We start from the raw sequence: 27,737 nt of genomic DNA on the forward strand, positions 1-27,737 counted from the left end.
GGAGCTTACTGGAACATAGAAGGCAAATAATATTCTATTAAGTTATAACAACTACTACCTTGAGAAATCATATATTGAAGATATTTTCAGGTATATATATAAAGGCTTCGATTCCCATCTCATCCCTTTAATGCTTTTGTGCCTTGAGGAAATCCTTTAGACTTTCTAAGGGACCTCATTTATTATACCCCCTACCTATAAAGTGGAGATAATAATGACATGTATATCGTGGGGTTGAGATAATTTAGTCACTCAGTCATTCAATATGTTACTGTCAGCATCCATGTTCCAGGAATGGTCCTAAGATAGCAAATAGGCAATTTATTGATGAATAAAGGATGAACAATTAATAAACTGTAATTGCAGAGATAATAAATGGTGTGGCGATAAAGAAGGACAAAAGGGTAAAGAATGATTGTAGACCCACTCTTAGAGTAGTCAGGAAACCCTTCTTAGAAAGCAATATTTGAGCAGTGACTGGAGGGAAGGGAGAGAGGGCGCAGTTTGGGGTCTCTGGGGGAAGACCGTCCAAGGTGAGGAGAGAGCACATCCAGAGGCCCGAGGACACTGACATTCTATTCAGCTGGCTCAAAGTATACAAAGAGGCGAGGATTGCTGTGTAAAAGGAGCGTACTGTATAATTAATTAGTACATTTTTATGTTTTTTTATTTTTCTTTTATCACCATATACCCATTTTCAGAAAACTCCAAAAATGTATCTAATGTAGGAAATGAGACGAGGTTCTGAGGTGACATCACGCTGCATAACATGATATTCAGGAAGAGGTCCACAGAGGCAACGACCTCCGAAAATGAACCAAAATTGAAAATAGTCTTGTAAAATTTTATTTGGCTGGAAGTGTAAAGGATGAGAACAGCATGTGAATTCCAAGAAAGCAGCGCGGGTTGGAGAATGGATTTACAACGTGCCAGACAGGGTGGCAACATGTTCTGGCATGTGGCTTGCATCCCCGTGATGGGAAAGGTCTGTCACGGGCCTGCCTTTCGCCTCTGGCACACCACAAGGGTGACTGAGTCAGCAACCTTGGCCGGAATACATCAACAGCAATTTTAGCATATGGCCAGCTGGGGTCTTCTTCTTCTTAATTTCTCTCCAAATGTGATTCTTTATTCTATTGATTTCAGAAGGCTGAGCATACAACTGAAATAAAAGGAGAGAAAAAGGATAGTTACAATTCTTAATGTCATTTTTTTGATTAACCATATTAGATTTAGAAACCTAACAAATGTGACTAGCATAAAGATATACTTCCCCCCTCCTTTTTTTTTCTTTTTTACTTTTTAATGGACATTTAGTTGGTTAAAATTTGCTTCACTGAGAACATTACATGATGGAAATATCAATATCAATAGCACAACGTTCAGCTTTATCGTTTATAAACATTAGTTTAAATTTTCCATAATTTCCATGTTATTTAAACATCCATGTGGAGATGAAAGAGAAAAGACTGAAGTACTCACGAGGAAAGTTAGAGCGAAAGACGTATACAAACTCAAGGGTTTAGTCAATGAAGGATGATGTCAAAGTTTATGACTTCACCAAATATAAAGGTAAAATACAAGGAGAAAAAAAAAAAGAGGAGTGGCGGGTGGAAGATGCCCATCATCCAAGCCTTGTTAAATGTGAGGTCTAAGAAAAAATAAACTAACCATAAATCCTGAATTTAAATTCATCAATATTATGTTATTTTAGATTGGTGTGTTTGCGTCGTGTGTATAAAGTAGACTGACTTTAGGCAGAGTCAGCTTTACGAAAGATAGGTTTAGAGTGTGGACACAGAAAACTGCTAGAATTGGGTCTGTAGCAATTAGTATGTAAATCTAACACACCCTTTCCAAAGGACTTTTTTGAATTAGCATTTTACGAAACCTAATGCAGAAATGCTCATCAAGATGAGTTCAGTTAATACTTGTGGTCTGGATCAAGAATCAAAATTTCATCAAATATGGCTCAAGGTATAATTATAAGGTTTTATGGCCAAAATTCATCAGCAATCAACGCATCAGTAGAGTTCACATAGGAATTTCTCAATATAGGACATTATTTATTTAGCCCAGAGCCTGCAGGACTATAAAAATTATATAAAATAGGGGCAACAATTAGATCAGAAGTAACACGAGTAAATGTTTGATGTATCACTTGCAGAAGTGGAAATCATGCCTTTAGCTCACCGGGCCTGCAGTCATTCTGTAACTAAACCATTGGGAGGAGAAAAACTTTCTCAAGGAGTGACTTTAACTGTCAAGGAATATTTGCTGTGTGAGTTCATAGTCAGAGACGCATCTTGGGACGATACAATTTAATAAGTACACTTTTAAATAGTAATTAAAATTATGGGCACAAGCGAGATTTTGCAGTAGTTTTCATATTTGAAAAAATGCACATTTTTACCCGTTACCCTACAAAAACTAATAATTTGCCTTGTCTTCCAGGTGACTTGACGTTTTCGCATGGCTGCCTTGGTAGCATCCTTTTCTTACTCGTGTGTATACTCTGAATATTTTACCTAGAGTTTCTCCCACCGTTTTCCAATTGTATTCTTGGACACATCTACTTCTCAGCTTTGTGATATCCCATCTGTGGTCTCCTCTACTGTGCCTCAAATCTGCTCCCTGATACTACTCCCCTGACCTCTAGATTTCTGTATTGGTCACAACGTGCCATCACTTCGCTTAGGGCTGTAACTGGACGTCAGCCATGCCAGGCCAGTCTGTGTATACAACTTTTCCCTCCCATGAATCCACATGCTGGGAATTTCAGTTCTTTTTATGAAAGAGAATTGTTCACAAACTCTAATCTCTATCTGTCAAGCCTTCAGAGAGTGACAAAAATTTCAGGAAATAAAAGTTATTCTTTTTTTGGCACATGTGATAGAATCCTCTGAATTCATGGTGGACAAAAATTGAGAAAAAGAAAAATGTGCTCTGATGCAGAAAAGCAGCTTCGGATGGTGTTTGGATGTGAATTTACTAGAACTAGTATTTTCTTCCAGATTGAAAGGAGAAAACCATCCCCAGATGTCTTAATTTTTCTTACTAACAGAAGAGCCTTCACAATTTATATAATGAGGGGTTCAATTAGTACAAGTCTTGTGATTCGTTTGCAATCCAAGCAAACAAATTCTAGCCTATAAATTTTTACAAAAGTTTATGGTCATTTTGTGTTTGGCTATTGATGGTTACATTCAGAGAAATTAAACAGGAACTGGGAGCTAACCAAGAATATCTCAGGAAGTGTCTTATTACTTTCAGTTAACAATGGAATATACAGAATATATGTATATTTAAATTGATATAAACATTTTCCCCTAAACTTAACTCGTCTGATCACTTTCCTTGTTTATTAATCTCATGTGGTCAAGGAGAGTAAATAATCCTGTAACCTACTTTATCTCATGCTGTTAAAATGGAAACTTCAACCCAGCATTTAAATCCCATAGGACTTTTTTTTTTCCCAAATGCAAGTCTAACTTATTTTTTTTAAAAGAAGTTAATCTAGAAAGTCAAAGCCCTAAATTTCTGAGTTCTACCATTTTGTTCTTATTATTTATGAACTTGATTATTTTCATTTATGGACTTTATTATTTATGAACTTTAAGTTGTACTGTTTATTTGAAGCATGATTGTAAAAATAGGGAACCAACAGAAACGTTATGTTAACGTCTTTCTTTCGTCCCTCAACCAGAATATGTCCCAGCAAAATGAATTATGTTTTATTCTCCTTAAAAAAAAAATAGCTGTCTCACATAACAAAAATGTTTTCATACACATTTGATTTAAACTTGCCTAATTTTTGATGTTTTCTTAACATTTGCTTTATTTTTAATAATTCACTCAAAATATATAACATCTGCTTAAAACATTTGACCTAATCAGCTTTATCGATGTAAATCAACAAACCAATTGTAATGCTGGGAAAAAATGCCGTATAATTCTTGCATAACCTATCATGGAATCACTGTGAAAAGACTTAGGTTTGAAAAGCTTTTAATTTTTGTTATAAAGTTCCTTGAAACAGATGAGAAAATTCACTCATCTCCCGTGTTGCCTTGGTCAAGCAGCTGTAAATTATTTCATGGATTACACTTGAATGAAATGAAAGTCCTGGGATTATTTCATCTAGGCAGCTGTTATTTCCTTAAATTAAATCAAAACACTTTTTTGCTTGATTAATTCTTGGTTATTTGCCATTGTGTGAAGATAAAATGCTCACATGTCTTTAATCATAAATTAATTCATTTTCCTCTATAGTGTTCCAGTGACTCAGAAGATAACTTTATAATAAATTACTAACTTTAAAAATAAGTTACTGGTTTGGGCTTTCAGTTGTGGGGGGAAAAAAAGCATAGTGCTCTCTTTTTTTTAATAAGTTTTAAAATAGAATATTTATATAATGCACACATTTCACTTGTAAAGAAAGTTAGATGCAAAAGTGTCACTGCTTGACTTTACTGGGATGATAATTGTTCCAGGTTTTCTCAGCCAGATGGTCTGGAACTCCCTTCCAAACTCCTCCACTGGCTCCAGAATTGTCCCTCTAACTGTCTACCAGACATCCATATGGGTATCTTGAAGACAGCTTCGTCTTGGCATGTGTGAAACCAAAAGTATTATTTCTTCCTGTGTTCCCAGAGGTGGTAATGTGGAGAAAGCCGCTCAGATTTCACGATCCATCATTAGCTACATCCTATGGAATCCTCTTCTGAAATTTCCTCACAATACATTGCTTTCTCTTCTTAGTGCTATTCCCTTCCGCCAGGCCCCCAAAACTTATACGTGAACTACTGATACCAAATTCTTCCTGCCATATCTCCCAGTTTCCAGGTTTGTCCCCCCCAACCCCCCTGTGGTTGTAGGTAAGTGGATCAAAAGTATTTCCTCAAAAACCAGTATTCCAAAAGTTAATTCTCTGTAAAGTTCAATTTCTCAAATGATCACTTAACTAATTAATTATTAAATTATACAAAGTCTTATGGCTTATGAAGATCCATGAATGCTGACTCTGTGCCAGCAGTCACACTTCTAAGACTGAGATTACAATAGTAAATAAAAAAGATGAAGTTTCTATTTTGAAGTATCAGAAGAGAAATAGGATTTTTAAACTCAATGAACAGCAGGTGTGTCTCTGTGGCTCTGTGTATTCATGTGTTTTTGTTTACGTATGTATGTATGTATCTGCGTATGCCATGTATTTGTTGATGTAAAGACAAGTAATGATAAGGGTTTTAGGAAAACATAAAGAGAAAGATAATAAATAATTTAAGAAATTCTTTTGGATAGAATTAATGAATACGATAATATTTACCTCATGAATATTATCCTTGAATATAGTCTGTGGATGTCTTCTTTAATTTAAGGAGTGATCATATAGTTGAAAACTATAGAACGTAGAATAGCTTATTTTAAAATGTGATATTTAAAGATCAGGCATGGTGGCTCACGCCTGTAATCCTAGCACTCTGGGAGGCCGAGGCAGGTGGATGGCTTGAGCTCAGAAGTTGGAGACAAGCCTGAGCAAGAGCAAGGCTACTGTCTACTAAAAATAGAAAAATTATGCAGCGTTGCGGTGGGCACCTATAGTCCCAGCTACTGGGGAGGCTACGTCAAGAGGATGGCTTGAGCCCAAGAGTTTGAGGTTGCTGTGAGCTATAATGATGCCATGGCACTCTACCCAGGGCTACAAAGTGAGACTCTGTCTCAAAAAGAAAAAAAATATATATATGATATTTATTAATACATTCATGAAATATATGTTTTAGAAGTGTACTGGTCAATAGAACTATAATATGAGCCATAGAAGGGAGCAACATAGTAATTTGAAATTTTCTGGTAGTCACATTAAAAGCAACAATTAATTTTAATGTTTATATAATTAATGATAAAATTAATTTTAATGTTTATATAATTGATAATATTGTTATTTAGCATTATTTAGCATGTTGATAAATTGTTATTTCAACATGTAGTTAAAATACAAAAGCTATACAGTACCCGGTTTCCCGAAAATAAGACAGTGTCTTATTTTAAGGTGTGCTCCCAAGGATGCGCTAGGTCTTATTTTCAGGGGACGTCTTATCTTTCCTGTAAGTAGGTCTTATTTTCGGATGATGTCTTATTTTGGGGGAAACAGGGTAGGTATCTTCCATTATTTTCCTAAATCTTGTATGCATTTTCCTCTTTCAGCACAGCTCAATTCAGATCATCCAGCCACGTCTTAAGTACTCAGTGACAACACATAAGCTAGTGACCAATGCATTGGCAAGTGTAGATATGCTACTATCTAACTTTTAAATATGCTGACTACATTAAATATATTTTTGATACAGACTTGAGTATATACTTATACAGTCTCAAGTAAGAATATACTGAAAAATGCATTTATAGTAATGTGTCATATATTTATATATTATATATAGTATGAGTGATATATTTATAAAATCGTTCACTGAATATGTGGATGGACTATATGTAATTGAGGAATATGTTATGGAGATTCTATTTTTCATAGTACTATGTTCAAATGAATATTCATAAAATTAATGTTTATAAATTATTAAAAAATGATTTATTGGATAAATTGGTTTATAATAAATACATCTAGAGTTATCCTTCTAAATCCCAGATTTCATCACACTACCTCCCATTGTGATCTGAGACTGAACCTTCCTAATATTACTTTTGGCTATCCCTTGACATCTCAGGTTACAGACAGATTAGCTGTATAATATTCCAGAAAGTATAATCTACTTTCATATTTCTGTACTTTTTCATGTTCTTCTATCCCACTGAAAAGTTCTTTGCCACCTCCTCTGTTTTGTGTACTTTTATTCTTCTGTCACCTAGTTTACTCAACTTCCTAATAATTTCTGTGTAAGTCAGGTTTCATTCAACTGAAGCTATTCTACATAATTAAAATATGAAGGGCTTCAATTCAGGGAATTAGGTGCTTGGGCTGGAGGTTGAAAGTCAATGGAGCCTTCACCAATTTTTATACATGTACTGAATCTGTGGTTCCGAGTCAGGTATTGGCTATTGCCATTCAAAGGTAGAAAACTATAGGAGATTGCTTCAGATGTCATAAATGCTTTGCAATAGAAATATAACTTCAGAGGAATATGGAGTTTAAAAAATAATCAACCAACAGTTCTCATATCTATCAAAGTCCACCCAACTGGGACTGCTGCTAGAGAAAAATAAATGGGTCTACTTTCCAAATCTTCTAATGATTACAGTTCATTGATAAAATTAAGCCCTATGTGGAGAACTATATAATGAAATAGTAAAAGCAATGCAATTCCTAATCTAGCCTGTGCAACACAGGGTTGTGTAGAAGATAGTAAGAATAGCGCCAAATGCCAAGAGATCTTGTGTGGCAGGTTTTTTGTTTTTTGTTTTTTTTTTACCTCAGTTTCTTTCTTACTCGTTTCCTTTGAATAAACTTTCTACCCTAATCTCTCTCACTACCTCCTCGGTAAGCCAGTGACTCTTAGATTTGCCCTTTTGAGATGATTTTCTTGATCTTGTCGGTGTGCTCCGTTCTTTTTTATTCTTTTCTCTCTTCCGACTGTATTTTCAAATAGCCTGTCTTCTAAATCAGTAATTCTTTCTTTTGCTTGGTCAGTTTTGCTGTTGAGAGACTCTCAGGCATATCTCAGTTTTTTAATTGCATTCTTAAGCTCTAGATTTTCTTCTTGATTTTTATTATTATTATTATTCAATCTCTCTGTTGAATTTCCCTGATATACTTCTAAATTCCTTCTTTGTGTTGTCTTGAAGAATCACTGAGCTTTTGGGGATGGTTATTTTAATCCTTTGTCTGAAAGGTCACCTATCCCATCACTCTGGGACTGGTCACAGGTGCCCTGTATAGTTTGCTTGATGAGGTCATGTCTTCCTGGAGGTACCTGATGCTTGTGGATATTCATTGATGTCTAGGCATGGAAGAGATAGGTATTTATTTTAATTTTCACACCCTGGGCTTGTTTGAACCTGTCCTTCTTGAGAAGACTTTCAGATACTCAAAGTTAATTGTGTGTTGTGATCTAAGTCTGGTCACTGCAGCCATATCAGCAGTGGGGGTGCCCCAAACCCAGTAACACTATGACTCTTGCAGACTAATGGTGGTACTGCCTTGGTGGACTTGGATAAGATATGAGAGAATTCCCTGGATTGTCAGGCAAAGCGTTTCACTCCCTTCCCTCACTCTCTGTGCTGAGCTGCTCGATTGTTGGGACAAGTGACCTGGGCACTCCCTCATGGCCACCTGCATGTGGTCACACCTGAAGCCAGCCTAGTCTCATCCAAAGCCAGTGGTGATTGTTGCCTGACTACCTCTATGTGTATTCAAACCCATCTTTACTCAGCAGATGGTGAATCCTTCTAGGACCGGGTCCTTTCCTTCAGGGCAGCATGTTTCCTTCTGGCCCGGGGTGGGTCTAGAGACACCACTCAGGAACCAAGGAATGAACTTGGGGGCCTCAGGACTCTGGCTGGTACTTTGGCCAAGCTGGTACCCAAGTTGCAAAACAGAGTCTTCTGAGCTCTTCCCTTCCTTTCCTTAAGTGGAAGAAGATTCTCCCTGAGCTGTGCTGTTGGGTAAGGGGTGATAGAGGCACTGCACTGGGTTGGTCACATCTGCCAGTTCTCAGTTGGTCACGTGCATTCCAAGTCCACTTGCTCTGAGCCAGCACAGGCACAGAAATTACACAGGCCTTGTGGACCAACTGCCTTGTGAATTCAGTCTATGCTCCAGGCTGCTCTTTTGTTCCTGCTGGGGGTGCTAAGGAGAACTTGGGCTTTAGAGTGGATTTTCTTCTGGTCTGGCTCCTCAAAATGCTCCCTCCAGTGAGAAATGGCAGAATTCTTACTGTGTTATGTTCCCTTGTGCCAGGGCAGCCACAGGTTTTAACGCAAAACCCCCAAGTCACTTCACTCTCCTCCAAGCACACAGATTCTCATGGCACTGCCGGGAAGTGGCGGGGGGGTGGCATGGGCAATGCAAAATTGTCTTCTCTGCTACCTTCAGTACCTCTTTCCTGAAAACCAGATAGTATGATCACTCATTTGATTTTTGGTTCTTTTGAAGGTAGTGGCTTGAAAGATAATTGTTGAATTGGGTGTTTGTGTGGAAGGAAAATTGCTGGAGGTTCCTAATCAGTCGCCTTGCACCACTTTGTTTCCTGTAACAGTTAAGACATCCCCCCCGCCGCCCCCCCCCGACGGATCAGCCGATCACTCTATATTATAGTTATCTACCTTCTTAACATTGTTCTCCCCTTTATTAGACAGATCAATTTTAAAGTATCAAAATAGGGGAAGTATGTTTTAAAACATCCCATCAGTTGTGGTCTTTCTATATCACTGTTACCATACCAATCATGAAATTCTTTGTTGTAAAAAATGCATTTCTCATTGCTTCTAAGAAATGTGTAGGTGGCCAACATGTCTTCCTCATGTATTGAATTAGTATCACCTGCAATCAAAGAGGATATCTGCTGTATCTACAGTACTGGGTTGGTCATTGTGGAGAACAGCTTGGAGGATATTTTTACTTAGGAAAAAGAACCCAAAAAGGAAGGAGAGAGAAAGAGAGAATGGAAAGAAATCATAGAAGAGCATAAGAACCCTCAAAAGAAAATGAAGACTCAAAAAACAGTCAGTTACAAAGACAAAAAATAGTAAGTTATGAAGAACCAAGTGAATAATGTTGGACAAGTTGAAATATAAGTGTTATTTTAACAATATCTGTACATAATTCTCTCTGTCTCAGTTTCCTGACTTTGACGATAAAAATGTTGCTTTTCTTGTAGTACAGGGGGGCATTTTTCACAGGGGAATGTCATCAACTGCTCTTAAGAAATAGAATGATGGTCAGAGTTTTTGCACCTGCTACTGTTTAAGTGCCTTTAATTCAAGATAGCCAATATAACAGAATGGTATCTTTCTAACTCTTTCAATACCATTGATGTTTAAATAGTCTAAGTTTTCTATATTAAAAAAAAAAATGTTCCTGGTATCTGTCTCCTCCCTTGACTTGTGCAATATTGAAAAGTCCTTGGACAGAATCTGACTCCAAGTCTTTAATGTGGTTTTTTCCCTTTCTCTTTCCATTCATACCGACTTTGCCAAATGTCCTAAATTTAGGCATTTCTTTTTCTTTCTCTTGGTTATTCAATCCTAGACACTTGTTTCCTTTAATACATTTGTTAAGGAAATGAAACTAGTATTTGTTTTTTATTGTATTTTTGTACTTTGCAAATTAAACATAGATCAGTAGTATCCTCTGAAGATGAGATTGGGTTCTGTAAGGTTATATCATCATTTAGAGCTTGGTCAGTACTCAGTTGTTATTAGGAGCTCATTGAACCTTCTTAGAAGAGTGAATTCTGGATACGTGTAAAAAAAGAATGAATAAATATTTTTCAGAGTGAGGCCTCTCCTGACACTGGAGAGGCCAATTTCACTGCCGTCACCACAGTTGTATCTGACCCTTCCAAAACTGTATCAGCTGCTGAAACAGTTTCAGCTTACAGCACTCCGAAGTCGCCAAGGAGCCAGCAAATGAATTGCAGGAGTCTCACGCTAGGATTCCTTTTTTTGCCACAATTGCGATACTCTGAACTGCAAAAAAAGAGGTGCTATCCAGATGGGCGTGGGGATAGCTTGGAAATCTCCAAAAAGTCACGTTAAGTACAATCCTGAGATTTACACATGGAAGGAGAACACTGGCAGGGAGTTTTTACTGTTCATAAAATGTGGTCATAAAATTCATGTCTTATTACCTTCTCTATTTATGTCAAGCAATCTAAAACTGCTTAGATAATTATGATGAAGCTCCATACCACTATTCTGTATCTTATTAATAAAGAAATGGTAGGTTGCCTTTGAACATGTCCTCCAAGGTAACAAGGAGCCCGCATGTCTGGACTCTAGCCTACAATGAACCACGTAATTTCTTTATGTCAGTTTGAAGGACTCATTACTGTGTGCTGTGCTTTGTGGCTTCAGGTTTAAAAGTAGGGAAGCAACTTTTAGTAATATGGTCCCCCAAAGATTATTACTTTATTGCAATAATCTTCTTTCACATATTCAATTTCCTCTTTTAAGTAGTATCAAATATACCCTAATCCATTATAGAATTATAATGTAAATGTATAAGAAGCTTATATTTGAATTAAACCATTTAGTAAAATGCTCTCCAAAACTATAAATCATTCATTATAATAATTTAGCTTCTGCTTTAAACTTTTTCCTCATCTCCTATGCAGAACTGTATAATATGTCTGTGAGTAAATATAAATGTTAGAATATTGTTATAATGACCCAGAAACACAACACATGTTCCTTTCCTTAGTCCCATTCCTTCTCTGCAGACACAGAGGAAGTCCTAACATCTCTTCTATGTGATAAACATTTAGATATTTGAAGTTTGCCACCATGGGAATAAATGAAGACCCCCATATGAGAACAAGCAGAGAATATTTATCCACCTATTCAAATCTTGTAATAGTGTGGGAGCAGCTGCTACCACTTGCACTTGACAGAGATCTGAAGGCAGCCAGGGGACTGGGAAAGCTTTATAATGAAAAAAAGGAGAAAAAAGGAAAAACTTCAAATGTGTTCTCATTGGAAGTTCTTGGTCTAGGAAAGCTGGAAAACTAGAAATAGACCATCTGATGCAACTGGTTTGGGGAGCATATTTGGCTTTCTCTGGTTAGTTCTGAGTCAAAATGAGAGTGAAAGGAGGGAAACTGGCCTTTATCATCCAAATCCTGAATATTTTGGGCTAATTGCTGCAGAAGTTGTGGACAATTCTGCATTGTCCCATTGTCTCTTTGTATATTCTCTCTCTCAGTCTCCTCTCCCGGTCATTCTGTCCTTTACCAAAAATTAAGAAAAGAGATCCGTGTTTTCACTGCTTGATGATTCCTCACTTGTCTCCAGTCAATTGTATCACAAGATCTTCTGACTCTCTGTTGCTGTATTATCATGGTGATCATCTGATGATAGAAGACTCTAGATATCCTATGCAAAAACGAACAAGTGGGATCACATCAAGCTAAACAGCTTCTGCATGGCAAAGGAAATCAATAATCAATAATGATGGATTCTAAAGGGAATCAATAATTTCTCCAAGTGCCTGAATAATCAAGGGTGGCCTCATATCACTGCTGCAGCCCAATTCATAATTGCTAATTCATGGAAAAAGCCCAAGTGCCCATCGATCCACGAATGGATTAATAAATTGTGGTATATGTACACCATGGAATATTATGCAGCCTTAAAGAAAGATGGAGACTTTGCCTCTTTCATGTTTACATGGATGGAGCTGGAACATATTTTTCTTAGTAAAGTATCTCAAGAATGGAAGAAAAAGTATCCAATGTACTCAGCCCTACTATGAAACTAATTTATGGCTTTCATGTGAAAGCTATAACCCAGTTATAACCTAAGAATAGGGGGAAAGGGAAGGGGGGAGGGAGGGGGGAGAATGGGCGGAGGGAGGGGGATTGGTGGGATTACACCTGCGGTGCATCTTACAAGGATACATGTGAAACTTAATGTAGAATGTAAATGTCTTAACACGAAAACTAAGAAAATGCCAGGAAGGCTATGTTAACCAGTGTGATGAAAATGTGTCAAACGGTCTATAAAACCCGTGTATGGTGCCCCATGATCGCATTAATGTACACAGCTATGATTTAATAATAATAAAAGAAAGTGAAGAGACCACCATTGAATGGGAGAGAATATTTGTAGACTATCCATCTGACAAGACATTAATAACTAGGGTATATAAGGAGCACAAACAGCTCAATAGGAAAAAACTGAAAGATCCTACTAAAAATTGGGCCAAGGATCTGAACAGACATTTCCCTAAAGAAGACATACAAATTTGACCAATAGATAAATGAAAATGCTCAATGTTATTAGTAATCAGAGAAATGCAAATCCAAACTTACCCCAGTTAAAATGGCTTTGATCCAAATGACAGGCAACAGTGGATGCTGGTGAGGAGGTCGAGAAAGGGTGACAGTTGTACACGGCTGGTGGGGGGATGTAAGTTAATGCAATCACTACAGGTAATGGTATGGGGAGTCCTCAAAAAATTCAACACAGAACTACTGTACGGCCTACCAATTTCATGGCTAGGTATACATACAAAAGAAAAGAGATCAGTATATAGAAAAGGTATCTGCACTCTCATGCTTACTGCAGCACGACTCACAACAGCTAAGATTTGAATCAACCTAAGTGTCCATCAACAGATGCATGGATAAAGAAAAGGGAGCGGGGTGGGGCCTTGGTGTGTGTCACACTTTATGGGGGCAAGACATGATTGCAAGAGGGACTTTACCTAACAACTGCAATCAGTGTAACCTGGCTTATTGTACCCTCGATGAATCCCCAACAATAAAAAAATAAATAAATAAAAATAAAAATAAAACAAACAAAAAAAGAAAATGTATATATACACAACAGAATATTAATCCGCCATAAAAAAGAGTGAAATCCTGTCATTTGCAACAACATAGATGGATTTGGAAAACATTATGTGAAGTGAAATAAGCCAGGCAACGAATGTCAAATCTCACATGTTCTCATTCATATGTGGAAGCTAAAAATTAAAACAATTGATCTTATAAAGACAGAGAGTATAATAATGGTCACCAGAGGCTGGTAAAAGTAGCAGAGAATGGGAGATAAAGTGGGGATGTCTAACGAGTAGAAAAATATAGTTAGATAGAATTAACAAGATCTAATATTTGATAGCACAACAGAGTGACTATTATCAACAGTAAGACATTGTTGATATACTTTGAGAGAACTAAAAGAGTATTATTAGAATCTCCCTAACACAAAGAAATGATAAATTCTTGAGGTGATGAGTATCCTAATTGATCTAACCATTATAATTTTATTATTCCTAATTTTGTTATTACACATTGTATGCTTATATCAAAACATTGCGTGCACCCTATATATATACACACACAACATTATGTATTCATAATTAAAATAAAAAATTAAATTATTCTAATAAACAAGTGTTGACTGAAACAAACCATTGTTCTTCCTTAATCATTTAGGCCTAATAATCTATCCTTGTATAATATTTGGCAAACTCTCAAAAGGAATAAATTAATGTTGAATAAAAAAAAAAAAAAGACTCTGGATAGAATTCAATGCACCAACATCATGATCACTATGACAAAATCAAAAACAATAGTCCAAGAACTTGAATTGTCCAAATCAGGTCAAAAGAACACATCTCACACATTGTGAGGACCAAGTAGCATTTTCCTCAAGCTGCCATAAACTTTCGACCTTATTTGTTTAATTGCTCCAAGTACAACAGGAAGTATTAGCAATGGCAGTGACACCAGCAGAGCTAGTGAACAAGAAATCCAGAATGATGCAGTTGTCCCACGCTACTCTGACCAGAGAGCTGAGGTGGATCTGTATTCCATGTAGGGTAGAGGTAGAAACATGTATGATTTCTGCCAGCATTGGTAATATACATTTATAGTCTTTCATTTGCATGATTCCCACTATTGGAAAGGTTTTGATTGTTTGCATACACAGTGAATCAGTAATTCCTTCAAGTGCCTGAATAATCAAGGGGTGGCCTCATATTGCTGCTCACATCCAAATTGAAATTTTCAGCCTTGATGATCCCTAGAGTTAGGGAGTCTGTGTACCATTAAGATTTGCAATACTGTTCCTAAAGTGCATGAGATATGTGTGTATAGGGAAGCAGGACTAGCCATCTGACCACAGACGAAGTACTATCTGGTAGGAACACAGGAGGATCCAGAAAAAAGGAATTGCTCATGACATGAGGTTGGAATTAAGACCTTTCACCAGCTAGGTTACACATTTGAATTTCTAATGCTCTTCCAGCTGGCCAGTAATTGACTCATCATCCTAGAAAGATCATCAGATTCAAATCTGTAATTACCTACAGTTTGATTAATAGATTGTAGCAAATGGTTCTTTTTCTGTGAGAGAGGGACACTAGCAAAGTCACGGTTTTATTTGCTTAAGACCATTTGTCCATGTAAGTGTACATGGAAATGCTGGTGGCTACAATTCCCTATGGTCTCCTTTGATGAGCCTGGAATTTTCCAAAGGTTTTTTGATCCTAAGTGGTCTGGGGAGGGATGGCATATCCCGCAATAACAAGCTCGAGGGCTACTATTTGGGATAATGTGAATTAGTGTTAGAACATGATTATACTCTGATTTACAATTATAATAAGAATAAAAGAAAAAAAGGCCATGTGGGTAACAACCAGGGGTTTGTAGAAAATGAGAAGAATGATTGTAATTAAGTAGATGAAGATCAAAATAGAAATGAGATAGGGATATTGATGCAAGATCTTGGTAGACACTATTATCTGAAGTCGTCCATCACTTTGCTCTGAAGGTTATAGGTCAACTGTCTATTCTGAAGATTAGCTGCTTCTAGAGGATCTCTGAGAATTATCAGCTTGAGGTCCCCATTAGAATAGGCTCCTTAATTTTGTTGATTTTATTTTATTTTATTTTTTTGCAGTTTTTGGCCGGTGCCAGGTTTGAACCCGCCACCTCAAGTATATGGGGCCGGCGCCCTACTCCTTTGAGCCACAGGTGCCACCCCTAATTTTGTTGATTTGAATGACTTCTTTATTTGTGGATTTACTTCAGTGAGTTTTAATTCTGTGTTTATTATTAACAGTATCTAATATGATCCCTTTTAATGAGAATCAAAAGTAGTTTTTCTTGATGAATCTTCCAACAGGTGAAATCTCATGGTTGAATATTATAAAGAAGCTGTTTAATAAGATGTTTTAAGAATGTGACCTTAACCTATTGGTAGTAGAACTGGGTGTATTATATGAGTCTCTTACAATATTTTGCTGTCTCTGTGTGCAGTGGGGCAGAGTAGCACATCACAGGTAAAATCCTGAAACACATAGACCTTTCAGTTACCAGTTCATAGAGGATAACAACGTGTCCTTAAGGGAATGAACCACACTGTCATTAGAGCAGACGGGAGGACCTTTGACCAAGGAAACTCAAGTGTTTGTGCAAGTTTTGTTAATTTTATTTCAAAGATTCCATTGATTAAGAACATAGTGGGTAAGGGCAACATGGATTCTGAGTAAAGGGTAATGTTCTTTTATATTTCTTGTGAAGTGTGTGCCTTGGATATTTGATATAAAGTTTGTATTCTCAAATTTGGAAACACAAAAGCAAGCAGTTTTGTTTTTAGCAATATAAAGACTATGGCTTCTCAGCAAGATGTTTCAACCCATTTTGAAAATAGATGTATGATAACTAAAACATATTCAAATCCCATGAAGTGTGGAATCTATAAAAAACCCATTGGAGGGTACAGGAAAGGCCCTTGAAGCCTTAGTTCCTGATCATATCCAATCTTTATGGTTTTTCCAGAATCGGGTTACTGACAAGTGACACATAACTCAAAAATGACCTCAGCTGTCATTTTTAAAGTTTTTCCAGCCATACTGATTTAAGATTGTAATCAGTTTTTCTGTAGCAAGATGAGTCATTTTATGGAGAAATTTAACTAGTCCATTGAAGCCATCTGGTGCTGATACAGGAAAGTGGACCTCGAAACTGAGGTCTGGTTAAAGTCCAAATGGGTTCTTGGCTTCACACAGGAAGGAATTCAAAAGTGAGCAAGTTTATTAAAGTAAGAAAAGAAAAAACGGAAGGCTGCCTTAAAGACAACATAGTAGCTGTGCCTCAGAGCAACCAAGTGTAACCTCTTGTGAGTTTCTGGAGCTTTATTTTATACCTTCTAGTTAATTTTATGTTAAGCAGAGGAATAGGATTTCTGGAAAAGGGGTGGGGAATTGATGGACCTAAGAGTCCCTTCCCTTTCTAAACCATAGAGGATAACTTATGGGAGTTACCAGGGCATTTGTAAACTATCATGGTGCTGGTGAGAGTTTCCTTTAGTAGCCACTACATTTAAGCAGGGTATAATGAGCAGGGAGTGTAACCTGAAGTCATTTTTCACAGTCAGCTGGGTTCTAGCTGGGTTTGGCCTGTTTCTCTATCATCTCTGTTTCATCAGAGACTGTGGTTTTTATAGAGCTTATGATTCTTTATCAAACAAGGTATCCCAGTTCTCTCAGTGCCACCAAGAATACCAGAGATTATCTAAGTAAAGCTAGAACCATGTTTTTTCCCACTGTTCTTTTCGGAATCAGGAGCTAAATGTTGATATTTTATGTGTCTTTAATTTATTTCAAGGATTTATTATTTAAAATGTTAGGATCATAAACTTGGTTAAAGCTGTAATTTGGCAAAATAATCCTTTACCTTCCGTATTATTTATATTTTCATGAGCCTCAGTCTTTATAATAGCTACCTCCTTATGAAGTAGGAGTATGTCTAAAAATTTCCTAAACATCTTGTTTATTTTTTATGGAGGTTCCAGCAGAGTTAGGAAATCCTTTACTTCCATATCCCAAAGTCATTTTCCCTTCCTTCCTTCCTTCCTTCCTTTCTTTCTTTGTCTATCTTTTTTTTTTTTTTGGAAACAGAGTCTTATTCCGTTGCCATGGGTAGAATGCCATGGCATGAGCCCAGTTCACAGCAACCTCAATCTCCTGGGTTCAAGTAATCCTCCTGCCTCACATATTTTTTTTAAAGCATACCTTGAATATATTTCCTCTGAGGTCTTTGTCCAATCAACAAAGATTCAAGTAAGTAAAACAGTTCTGCCATGTGGGCTGATTTTACCTAAGGTAGGCTATATTTTACAGGCAAGTCTTAATTAATCATAGCACATCCTGTTCAATAACTTCCAGTTCTAAGTTTTGAAGTATTGTTACTGGATGAAGAGGGTCTGGCTGTCTGTCAGCCAATATGCAGACATGGAGTATAGGTTCAAAGAGCTTTATTATCAGAAGGCCAGCAGTTCTGGAGAACAGGGAGAATAGTCTCTCAGACACTGTTCTGCCTTTACAGTTTCAAAACCATGGTTTTACACATACAGATTCAAAGCAAAAACCATGTTACCCCTTATCTTGGGGTAACAATAATTACCTCTTATTTTAGACAACAATATAACTACCATAACTCAGGACATATAGTAAACAATAATCAACATGACCCAAACAACATTCTAATTCAAAAGTTAGGCTTCTAAATCAATTACCCTAAACTATTCAAGATACAACTTTTAGGTCGAAGTTGAATTTACAAAATGACAAGCATGGAAGGCATGAGCTGAAGGTCATGTAGGACCTAAACCAACCAGACTAGCTGTGTCCTCTTGCCACCTGGCCTGACTCACCTCATATTATTCTCACTACATGTGCTCTCAGTATGATCCGTCAACAAATAATATTGGGTCAAGATTTTTAATGAGAGTTCTTAAAAAAGAAAAACTGAGTAAAGTACAGAATTATCCCTAGCTGAGGCAATTATGAGGTTTCCTTCTTCTGGTATGGGCAGGAAAGAGAGTGGCAATAAGATATATATTACCAATGCTGCAACAGTGGTGAGTGGTAATGTGAGAGGGCAAGACTACCAGAATCTAATGAGCCTCTGCTGGCTAAAAAGCCATGTGGGTTCTCAGGCAGTGGTAATGTCTGCGTTGCATCAGGAAGCATAAGATCAAGAGGGGAGCCTATAACTAGTTGAGAGGAAGTGCCAAGTTTTTAAGTGGCAACTATGCTCTTAAACAAGGGGACCAAGCCTTGGCAAACAGGTGAAGGTGATATTTTTGATAACTTTCATGAATACCACTTTCATAATACCCTAAGTGCTTTTCCAGATTGCTTATGCACAAGTAGACAAAAGAACTTTTACTTGGGGATATCTATAGAAGGAGTCTGTTGACAAGACTTCTTCAGATTACAAAAGACTTATTTACGATTTAAACTAAGAGCTGTCACCATCTTAGAAAAATCTGACATTCTTTGTAATATCCAATTAAACCTAGCAATCCTCTAGATTCTTGTTTGATGAGTCTAGGATTATTTTTATAGTCTTTAGTTCATCAAAAGAGAGTGATGGTCCTCCTCATATAGATTATTCCTTCAAAGATAGATTATGTTTTAGCAAAATTATAATTTATCTTTTGAAACTTTATTTCTTTTTCTTCTTTTGCTACAGCTCAGAGCAAGTAATTAGAGTCATTTGTACAAACTTCTTTGTTCTCTGAACAAAATAAGAGGTCATGTGTGGATTATGTCAGAACTGAATCACAACAGAAATCTAGATCTTTTAAGTCTTGATTGAAGACTTGGGAAAAATAGAAGAGGGATTCAGTAACCTCTGGGTCAGGACTCTGCAGACATACTGTTGTCCTCCTTAGGTGACAACCAGAAGAAAAAGTTAAGAGTGAAAAAGAAGAAGGTTTTGGGTACATTCCGATTGGAGGTAGTTGGATGGGGAAGCTGGAAACAGCCTAATTAGAAGTAGATTTATGTAATTGATTTTAAAACATGCTTGGTTCTCCCAGTTGAGTTCTTGGTTGGAAACAAGGACAAAAAATAGGGAAGCTGGCAGTCACTGACCATGCCCTGACTATGTTGGGCTGATTGCTGTAGAGATTAGAGTTTGGCTTCCCCACGTGTTATGCATCAATCAGTGTTCTATCGCCGCATTTGTTCTATTCATTGTCTGTCTGTATATTCGGTCTCTTTCCATTTTGTCTTCTGTAAATCTTCTCATATAATTTGTCTCCAACTACATCTAGAAATAATTTTTAAAAAACTTGATACATGAAGTTAGATTTTTGCAGAGGGGAAATATAAAATAATGCTTTGCTTAACAAACTACTGGTAGATACCTTTTATCCCTAATTCTACTAGAGTTAATTTTTTTCTCTGTAATTGTTTGTGTTGTTACAGAGGATCTTAATGATTTAAGAATGGAGGGAGTAACAACCTTGGTACCTTCTGGGCGCAAATTTAACCAAGGCCGTCCTACTCACCCTGCTGAGCCTCAGGCCAAGGTCACACTGAACATCTGTTCAAGGTGTGCCAGGTAAAACACATAATAAGTATAGTATGTGTAAACATGATCTTGATTTTAAAAATCTAAGATTTTGATGTGAAGTTTGTACTTCTCCATGTTAAGACAATCTTTGCCTTCCATTGAGCTTTTGTGCTAATGTTGGCAAGGGAGTTAGTTATACAGTTTATCCTGAGTGCAGTGACACTCAGATCAACAATACATGAGAGAGTTTAGACTGCCTTCACTTCACAGCTTGAGACAATTTTATATCTTCTGTCTCCAGAATTCCTTTTGCTGTCCACCATTCTGTTCCCTTCAAAGGACAATCCTAGGGGCTCAGAACGCCTAGAGTCACTTTTAAAGCACCTGTATGAAAGATGAATTTCTCCAGGTGTAGTTGAAGATCTGCCATTATTGGCTTCTTAACTTGCTTCTGTTCATTTCCCGTAGAGAATTTAATCAGCTTGATGTTTTTCAGTTTTGGCAGCTGGAAGCAATCTTTGCATAAACCGTATGTGGCCAAAGAAGTAGCTTGTAGATACTGCCAAGTCAGCTCCCAGTGCTGGCCTAGCAAAAACGCACCAAACAGCTAGCATTCATTCCTTTGTAGAAACTAAATCTCATTTGCAAAGAGGCTGTTAAGCCTGTTTAAATGATAAAACAAGCCTTCTAACCCTTATGTAAATGGTCCAGATTAGCAAGAACAATGTGCTGGCTGGCCAATTTTACCTCCTTTTCTTTATGTCTAGCTGTTCTATTGTACTGTTTGAGAGGAGATTAGCTGCTTGGAAGTAAGGAGGGAGAAAAGTGTAGGAAAATCAAATCAGAGTTTTGCAGCTTTTCCTCTTTTGCTCTAGCCCTTTGGAATGTTTATTTTAATTGTTAGAGGCTTAGAAAAATAGAAAGGACAGCTCTTAGAAAATCAAGGGATGCTATCTGGTCATTGAGAATAATGCCATAACATGGTGAAAACACGAAGGGAGTCATTGCCTCAGACAAACAGTAACTGGTGAATTGAATTTTTTTCTTAGGGCATGAAGAAAACTTCTAATGTTCATGTGATAATATTTAGGCATGCTAGATGAACAAGATCATCTATGGAAGAGTTTTTGGACATTCTGCTTTAAACTTTAAAGTATATTTGTACATTTACATGGAGAGAAGTTGATGCTTGGTCCTTCATATCATTTGTAGCGGATTCGGTTATGAGGTGTTGATTTTTTCTAAAGGGAAAGCCTGTGAAAATAATGTTTTATTAAGCTATTAAAGATTTGAACTGGGAAAAGCCCAACCGTATTTGTAACCCTAAATTATCACTCATCTTCCCAGTATAGTTAGATTGTAAATCACAAACAACTTGCATTTAAAATGAGCCCTTCACTGAATTTTTAAAGGAAGTTCAACTTAATTATAATTGGTGACATCATTGCAGTCTTCCTATACACCACATACTATTCTAAACACATTGAAATTATAAATTCGTTTAATTTGCAGATGCCTGATTATTATTTGCAGATTATTACCTTCATTTTATAGATAAGGAAACGGAGGCATGAGTTCGTTAAATAACTTGTCCAAGGTAATAACAATCAGTTGGTGGTGAAACAGTTTCAAATCCATAGGTTTGACATGGGTCCACTGTCTGGCTGTTGGTCATTTTGTTTTATTGCTAAGAACTAAGCAATTGTCTGAAGGTGAAGAAGACCCAAAATAGACAAAAATAATGAGATAGAAAAAGATTTGGGCATTTGAAAAGATATTAGTTCATAACTTTTGATACAGAATAAGGTAATGGTGTACTGTCAAAAGCAAAAGAGAAATGTTACTGATTCAGGGAAATGTGGTAAACAGTTCTGGAAGAAGACTAGATTATTCATTATATACAGTAGCTAGAACTACAGTAGCTAGAGCTTAGAGTAGAAGAGAAAACTAGCATCGATTGTCAAGAACTGTGAATAATCTGAGATTTTATTGTATTTGCAACTTAATGTGTTAGTATGCCACTGTTCTATGCATGGTAGCAGAAGACACAAAACTCTTAGGTCAGATGTCAAGGAATTTATTACTCAAAGCAGTAACATTATTAGCATCTTCACCGGTTCTTGAGCCACAAGTCTCACAAAGTAACACAAATAATACAGTAAGTTGAATATATGGGAGGAATTATGAGCTTAGAAAATGTGAATTTTTTTTTTCTAATTTCATTCATTTATTCAAAGGATGAGTATTTATTGTTGTCTTACAGTATGGGGGCCTGATTGGGGACTGGGGAAGATAAAGATACAGGCCATCAGAATTGTATAAGGCCTGGTTTCTCTTTGTCAAGATTTTTTTTAAAATTATTATTATTATTATAATTATTTTTACTGTTGGGGATTCATTGAGGGTACAATAAGCCAGGTTACACTGATTGCAAGAGGGACTTTACCTAGAAAATGTGAATATTTTATAATGGACAGTTAGCATGTCCATGATTGTTCTATAAGGGGCCTTCATATCTATCTTCTATATTTGTTTGTCATGTAAACATCGTTGAGCAGATTACCTGAAACAAGGCTGTCAATATCTTGAAACATGAGAGACTTAGGGAGACCTGCCTCCCAGTGCTATTTAGGTGGGTTACTTTCGTAAAGCCTTGAGGTGTTGATCAAAGTCTTCCATCATTAATTCTCCAACTGTAATTTATATCACTGTCTCCTCATCTCTCTCCGTTGGATACAAGGCATTGAAGACTATGAGAATGATGCTTTTTAAGCCAGAGCTGAGCAATTATCAAAGGTAGAAGTTATAAATTGGAGGATTGTAGGTAGGTTCCCATTGTTTTTGGTGTGTCCACGTGATGTTTTAAAATACCACTTGATTTAAAACACCAATGGATACCAGTCCATTTGGGCTACTGTATCAAAAAGTCCATAAACTTGGTGGTTTTCAACTTTATTTCTTACAGGTCTAGAGGCTGATAAGTACAAGATCAGGCAGATTCAGTGTCTAGTGAGGATCTGCTTCCTCATAAATTGCTATTGAAGGAAATAAAAATATCTTATCAATAGACTTTGACATGCTTTGAGATGGTTGTATCTTTTTTGAGGGGAGATTTATATCTGTTAAGAAATTCTGCATTGATACACTCAGGCTTTCTCTGAGGGCCTTTCCTTCCCTGATCTAGGAAATGTTAACTGAGTGTCTGACATCTTTAAAGGTCTGAAAGAAACATTTACCATCTATTCTCTTTGAGGGCTGCTACCTCTGAGATTTAATTTATATAACCAGACCTTGTTTGCTAGACAAATCTCCTCTTCTCTCTGTCCTGCAATCAGTCTTGCCATTATAACCTGATTTACCACCATACCCTGGTTTTGGCCATGTGTTGAGCCCCTGTTCTTTCTTTAGCATCAAAATGCTATATAAGCTTCAGTACCCTGTTAGGGGGTTGGGGGTTATCGCTCTGTGGCTCTCTCCTATGTGTACATCAATAAATGCTCATGCCACTTCTCCTGTTCATCTCTTTTTGTAAGTTGATTTTTTAGGGAATCTTTAAAGGGTGAAGGGGGAGTGTTTCTTTGACTTTCCACTGTCTTCTCACTGTATCCTATGTGATGGAAGGGTAAGCTGGCTCTCTGCAGTCTCTTTTATAAGGGCACTAATCCAATTCAGGAAGGCTCCACCCTCATGATCTAATCGTTAGATAACAGAGGTTTGTTTTTCATAAATATTTCATACAAGGTTAGAAAAGTGCAAATGGAAGATAATTTGTGTTTTCAAGCTGGAAATTATACTAGGGTATGTTACTCTCATATCTCTTGGCAGCTTTAGTCTGGTGAGAACATTGCTGTAATTTGATTCAAATAAAGAGACGATGTCATTTGGCAAGTGAAAAAAATGCATGGCTAGTGATAACTTACCACCAAGATGTATGACCTATTCTAATCCAGAGCATTGAATTTTTCCCCCTCAGCTCATAAGGGAAAGAAATATTTATAAAAGAATAATTTGGAGTAAATGGAGCATTGTCAATGTAGCATATAGCACTGCCCTTAAAATTGGGCCCTTTTTTTTGTTACAAGTAGATTTTTAATATAACCAGTGAGTGTCTTGGCTTGACTTTTAGAAAACTCTGCCAATGCAATTACAAATCCTTAAACAATATGGGCAAAAGAAATTTCATTTGTTGCCTAAGAGTCCAAGTAACTGATATCACCTAAAGAAATATTAATAAAAGGTGGGTAGGTCAGTGATGAAAATAATTAGTAATTATCAGCAAAACGTTTGTGGTTTCAAACAGTTGTGATTTGCAAGATTCTGAGTTTCACATTAAAATTTTCTACTTAATTAATGTTGTGGATTCTCTTTCTAAGACAGTAGTTTTAAGGTACCAATAACAAGTAAACAAATGCTGATACCAAGGCATCAAATGACTATTTCAGTGAAGTTTATAAGCCATTTTTCTGGAAAGACCACCCATTAATTCTGTCTACCCATTGCTATTCTTAGGAGTTAAATCTTGTTTTTGTGGACTCATGCCAGGGCATTCCGGGTGGTAAGCTGCTATTTGCTTTTGATGGTGGGAGTGTTTGCATTCCTTCATGCTTAACATCAATAGTGCACAAAAAAAGGAAATGAAAGCCATTCTGAAAGAAATTGGATTATAGAGAACATAGAGCAATACTGGCTCAGAAATGACAGCATGTGACTCCTAGGAGAAATTTGTTTCCAAATAGCCTGCTGATTTTTCACTTATTTGTCTCATGCCATTCAACCAAAAATTGTTCATCATCGTATTTTCCTAATATCAATGGCATTAAAATAGCGTCTTGTCATACATTGACTTGATAAAGCAGAAGGAGATCACCGTTGGTGATGGCATGCTGAAGAAAAGGATGAGTTTCAGACTTTGTACATGTGAGCTAGTATACAAATCGTCTATGTTAGGATTTACTTGTTGACTTGGGAAAACCTACATATCGTGATTAACCACACAGTGTATCTGGTCTAAGCTTGGTGTGCTTTTTTTATTTTTTCTTCGTTCTTTTCTAACTATTTTTGTAAGGTTTAAAATCAGCAAGTTACCGCTGGAAGAAATAGAGGAAAGAGGAAAAGGACAAAAAAGAACTACTGTACTTGTGTAACTTTTGAGTTTTTTCATAGCATTGACCTGCCAGGACTAGAGAAATAAATGATTCCATTTGAATTATGTGTACAGAGCACTACTTACTGCCATGTTGTGAGTGACAGAAGTACTGAATTTAAGTCAAAATGCATTTATCTACAACTACTCTATCAGACACTTTGGCACTCAAGAAATAAAAATTAACAACTTCACCCTCAGGAACTTGTATTTGAGCTGGAAATAGATGTGTAAATAAATAAGTGCAATTGAAAGTGTTAAGGAAATCACTAACCTCTGGAAATCTCAATTTTCTTTTTAAATGTGAGATAATAATTTCTGTCTGTGAGATTGTAGTAGAATGGAGTGGCTATATCAGTTTCTATCATGGAGTCTGCTCTGAAAAAATAGTCTATTTGAAAAGGATAAAAAGATCATATACATAATAAAATATATTTGAAATTCAATATATATTTGAAGTCAAGTATATATTTGAAATCTAGGTAAGTCATACCATTGCTAGAAAAAACATAAGAAATAACAAGTTGAAGGTCTATGAAAAGGTCATCAGGGCTATTTAAAGGAGGAAAATATTAAGAGTAATTCTTGTTAGTTTTTAAGTAAATAAATGGATGTATTTTGATGATTGAGAGGCTGATTTCCTCATCATTCCCCTCTCTAAGGATGTACAAATTTATGTATTTTATCTGTCTATCCATTAACCTATAAACCCCCTTTCCCAAGATTGTGGTGAAAGAGACACTTGAAGAAAATGGACCGTGTACGAGTCAGGGAAAGGTCAGCTTACTAGTTATCTTTGTTTAGCTGCAGCAACTTCAAACAATAGCAATTGAAAACGTTTTATGGACCCTACAGTCAGTACTAGCCCACTGGTTTTCCAGTTTATACCAATAGATCTGAGGATATGTTTTTCTGCATCTGTATTTACTTCCTCAAGACTTTGCTGCAGTCGTCATTCAAGGAAACCTCTTCTTCCTTTAGGCCTAAGGGAATATTTGTGATTTGTGGAAGAGACATTCAAGAACATATTCTTCTTAGTAAAGTATCTCAAGAATGGAAGAAAAAGTACCCAATGTACTCAGCCCTACTATGAAACTAATTTAGGGTTTTCACATGAAAGCTATAACCCAGTTACAACCTTAGAATAGGGGGAAGGGGGAAAGGGAGGGGAGGGAGGGGGGAGGTGGGTAGAGGGAGGGGGATTGGTGGGATTACACCAGTGGTGCATCTTACAAGGGTATATGTGAAACTTGGTAAACGGTCTGTGAAGCTAGTGAATGATGCCCCATGATCATATCAATGTACACAGCTATGATTTAATAAATAAAATAAAATAAAATAAAATAAAAAAAGAAAAGCCTAAAGCTATCCTATAATTAGGGAATGAAAATAAAATAGTACCTAGAGAAAGTCAATGTTGTCAGTTTTTAGGTGGATAGAAAGTCCTAATCTTCCAGTAGGATGCTAAATGATAGTCATGAACTGGTTTCCCTCTCTTATGATAGACTCAGTAGAAATGAGAAATAACTATATTGGAAAACTGGAGAGCAAATAACATTGCTGTTGTTCAATTATGTTTCTTTTATTCAATACATCCCTGAGTGCTGTATCTGAACCAAGCGAGGGAAGTGGGTCGGTACTTCATTTCTATTCCTTTGTCAGTTGATGAATATTTGGGTTGTTTCTACTTTTGGACTATTATGAATTAAGCTTATTGGCCATGTGGCTACCTTCTTTGGAGAAATAATTTATTTCAATTCCTTATTCATTTTTAAATTGGGTTATTTTTCTCTTTATTGCTGAGTTGTAAGAATTATTTATGTATTTTAGATCTAGACCTTTATCAGATATATGGTTTGCAAATATTTTCTCTCCCTCTGAGTGTTATGTTTTCACCATTTTGATGGTGTCTAATTTTGATCAACTCCAATTCATGTATTTTTTTTCTCCTGTCACTTAGGCATACAGTGTCATATCTTAGAAACTATTGCCTAATTCAATTTCCAAAAGATTTATGCCTTTGTGATTTTCTGATAATTTTATAGTTTTAGCACTTACATTCAATCCTATGATCTAATTTGAGTTAATTTGAGTTTTGTGTAAGATGTGAGATAGGGCTCCAGTTTCATTCGCTTGCAGGTGGATATCCAGTTATTCCAGGGCTATGTGTTAAAAAGATTATTCCTTCCACATTGAATCAACTTGGCACTGTTTTTTTGAAACCATGTTAATCTTAAAAGACTCCTTGCTTTCTATTGTAAGAGATTAAGCTTATTTTATGACTTATAGTGCCAGACCTGGAATCAGCCATTTATCCAAGATCTTTCATTCCTTTTAGCAGAAAATTTACAGAAGACAATAGAATGTGCTCACTAGGGTGAATTGTGAGAGTGGCATTGCTTTTTGGCTATTTTAATGAAAAAGATTAGGCCACAAATGTACTTTATTGAATAAAATATAAGGCATGAATTCATATTGATAGTTCCAATCCTGTTTATAACAGTGTAGTATTGCTACTTGAATTCTTGGTCCTACAAGATTTTTTTTTTTACACTAAAGATTGCTAAAACCTGTAATTATTTATTTGCTTTACTGACAATTCAAGA

The 27,737-nt window shown here is 36.5% G+C and overlaps 1 protein-coding gene across 1 annotated transcript in view; it reads left to right on the plus strand.

Annotated features, from left to right (window-relative positions):
• The window catches only part of C13H8orf34 (chromosome 13 C8orf34 homolog), a 408,836-nt gene that overhangs the window by 245,760 nt on the left and 135,339 nt on the right, over positions 1-27,737 (plus strand). The window contains 1 exon segment of the mRNA XM_053559485.1: positions 19,901-20,036. Coding sequence (XP_053415460.1) covers positions 19,901-20,036 — 136 coding nt within the window.

Source organism: Nycticebus coucang, chromosome 13 (genome assembly GCF_027406575.1).
Source record: "Nycticebus coucang isolate mNycCou1 chromosome 13, mNycCou1.pri, whole genome shotgun sequence".
Taxonomy (NCBI): domain Eukaryota; kingdom Metazoa; phylum Chordata; class Mammalia; order Primates; family Lorisidae; genus Nycticebus; species Nycticebus coucang.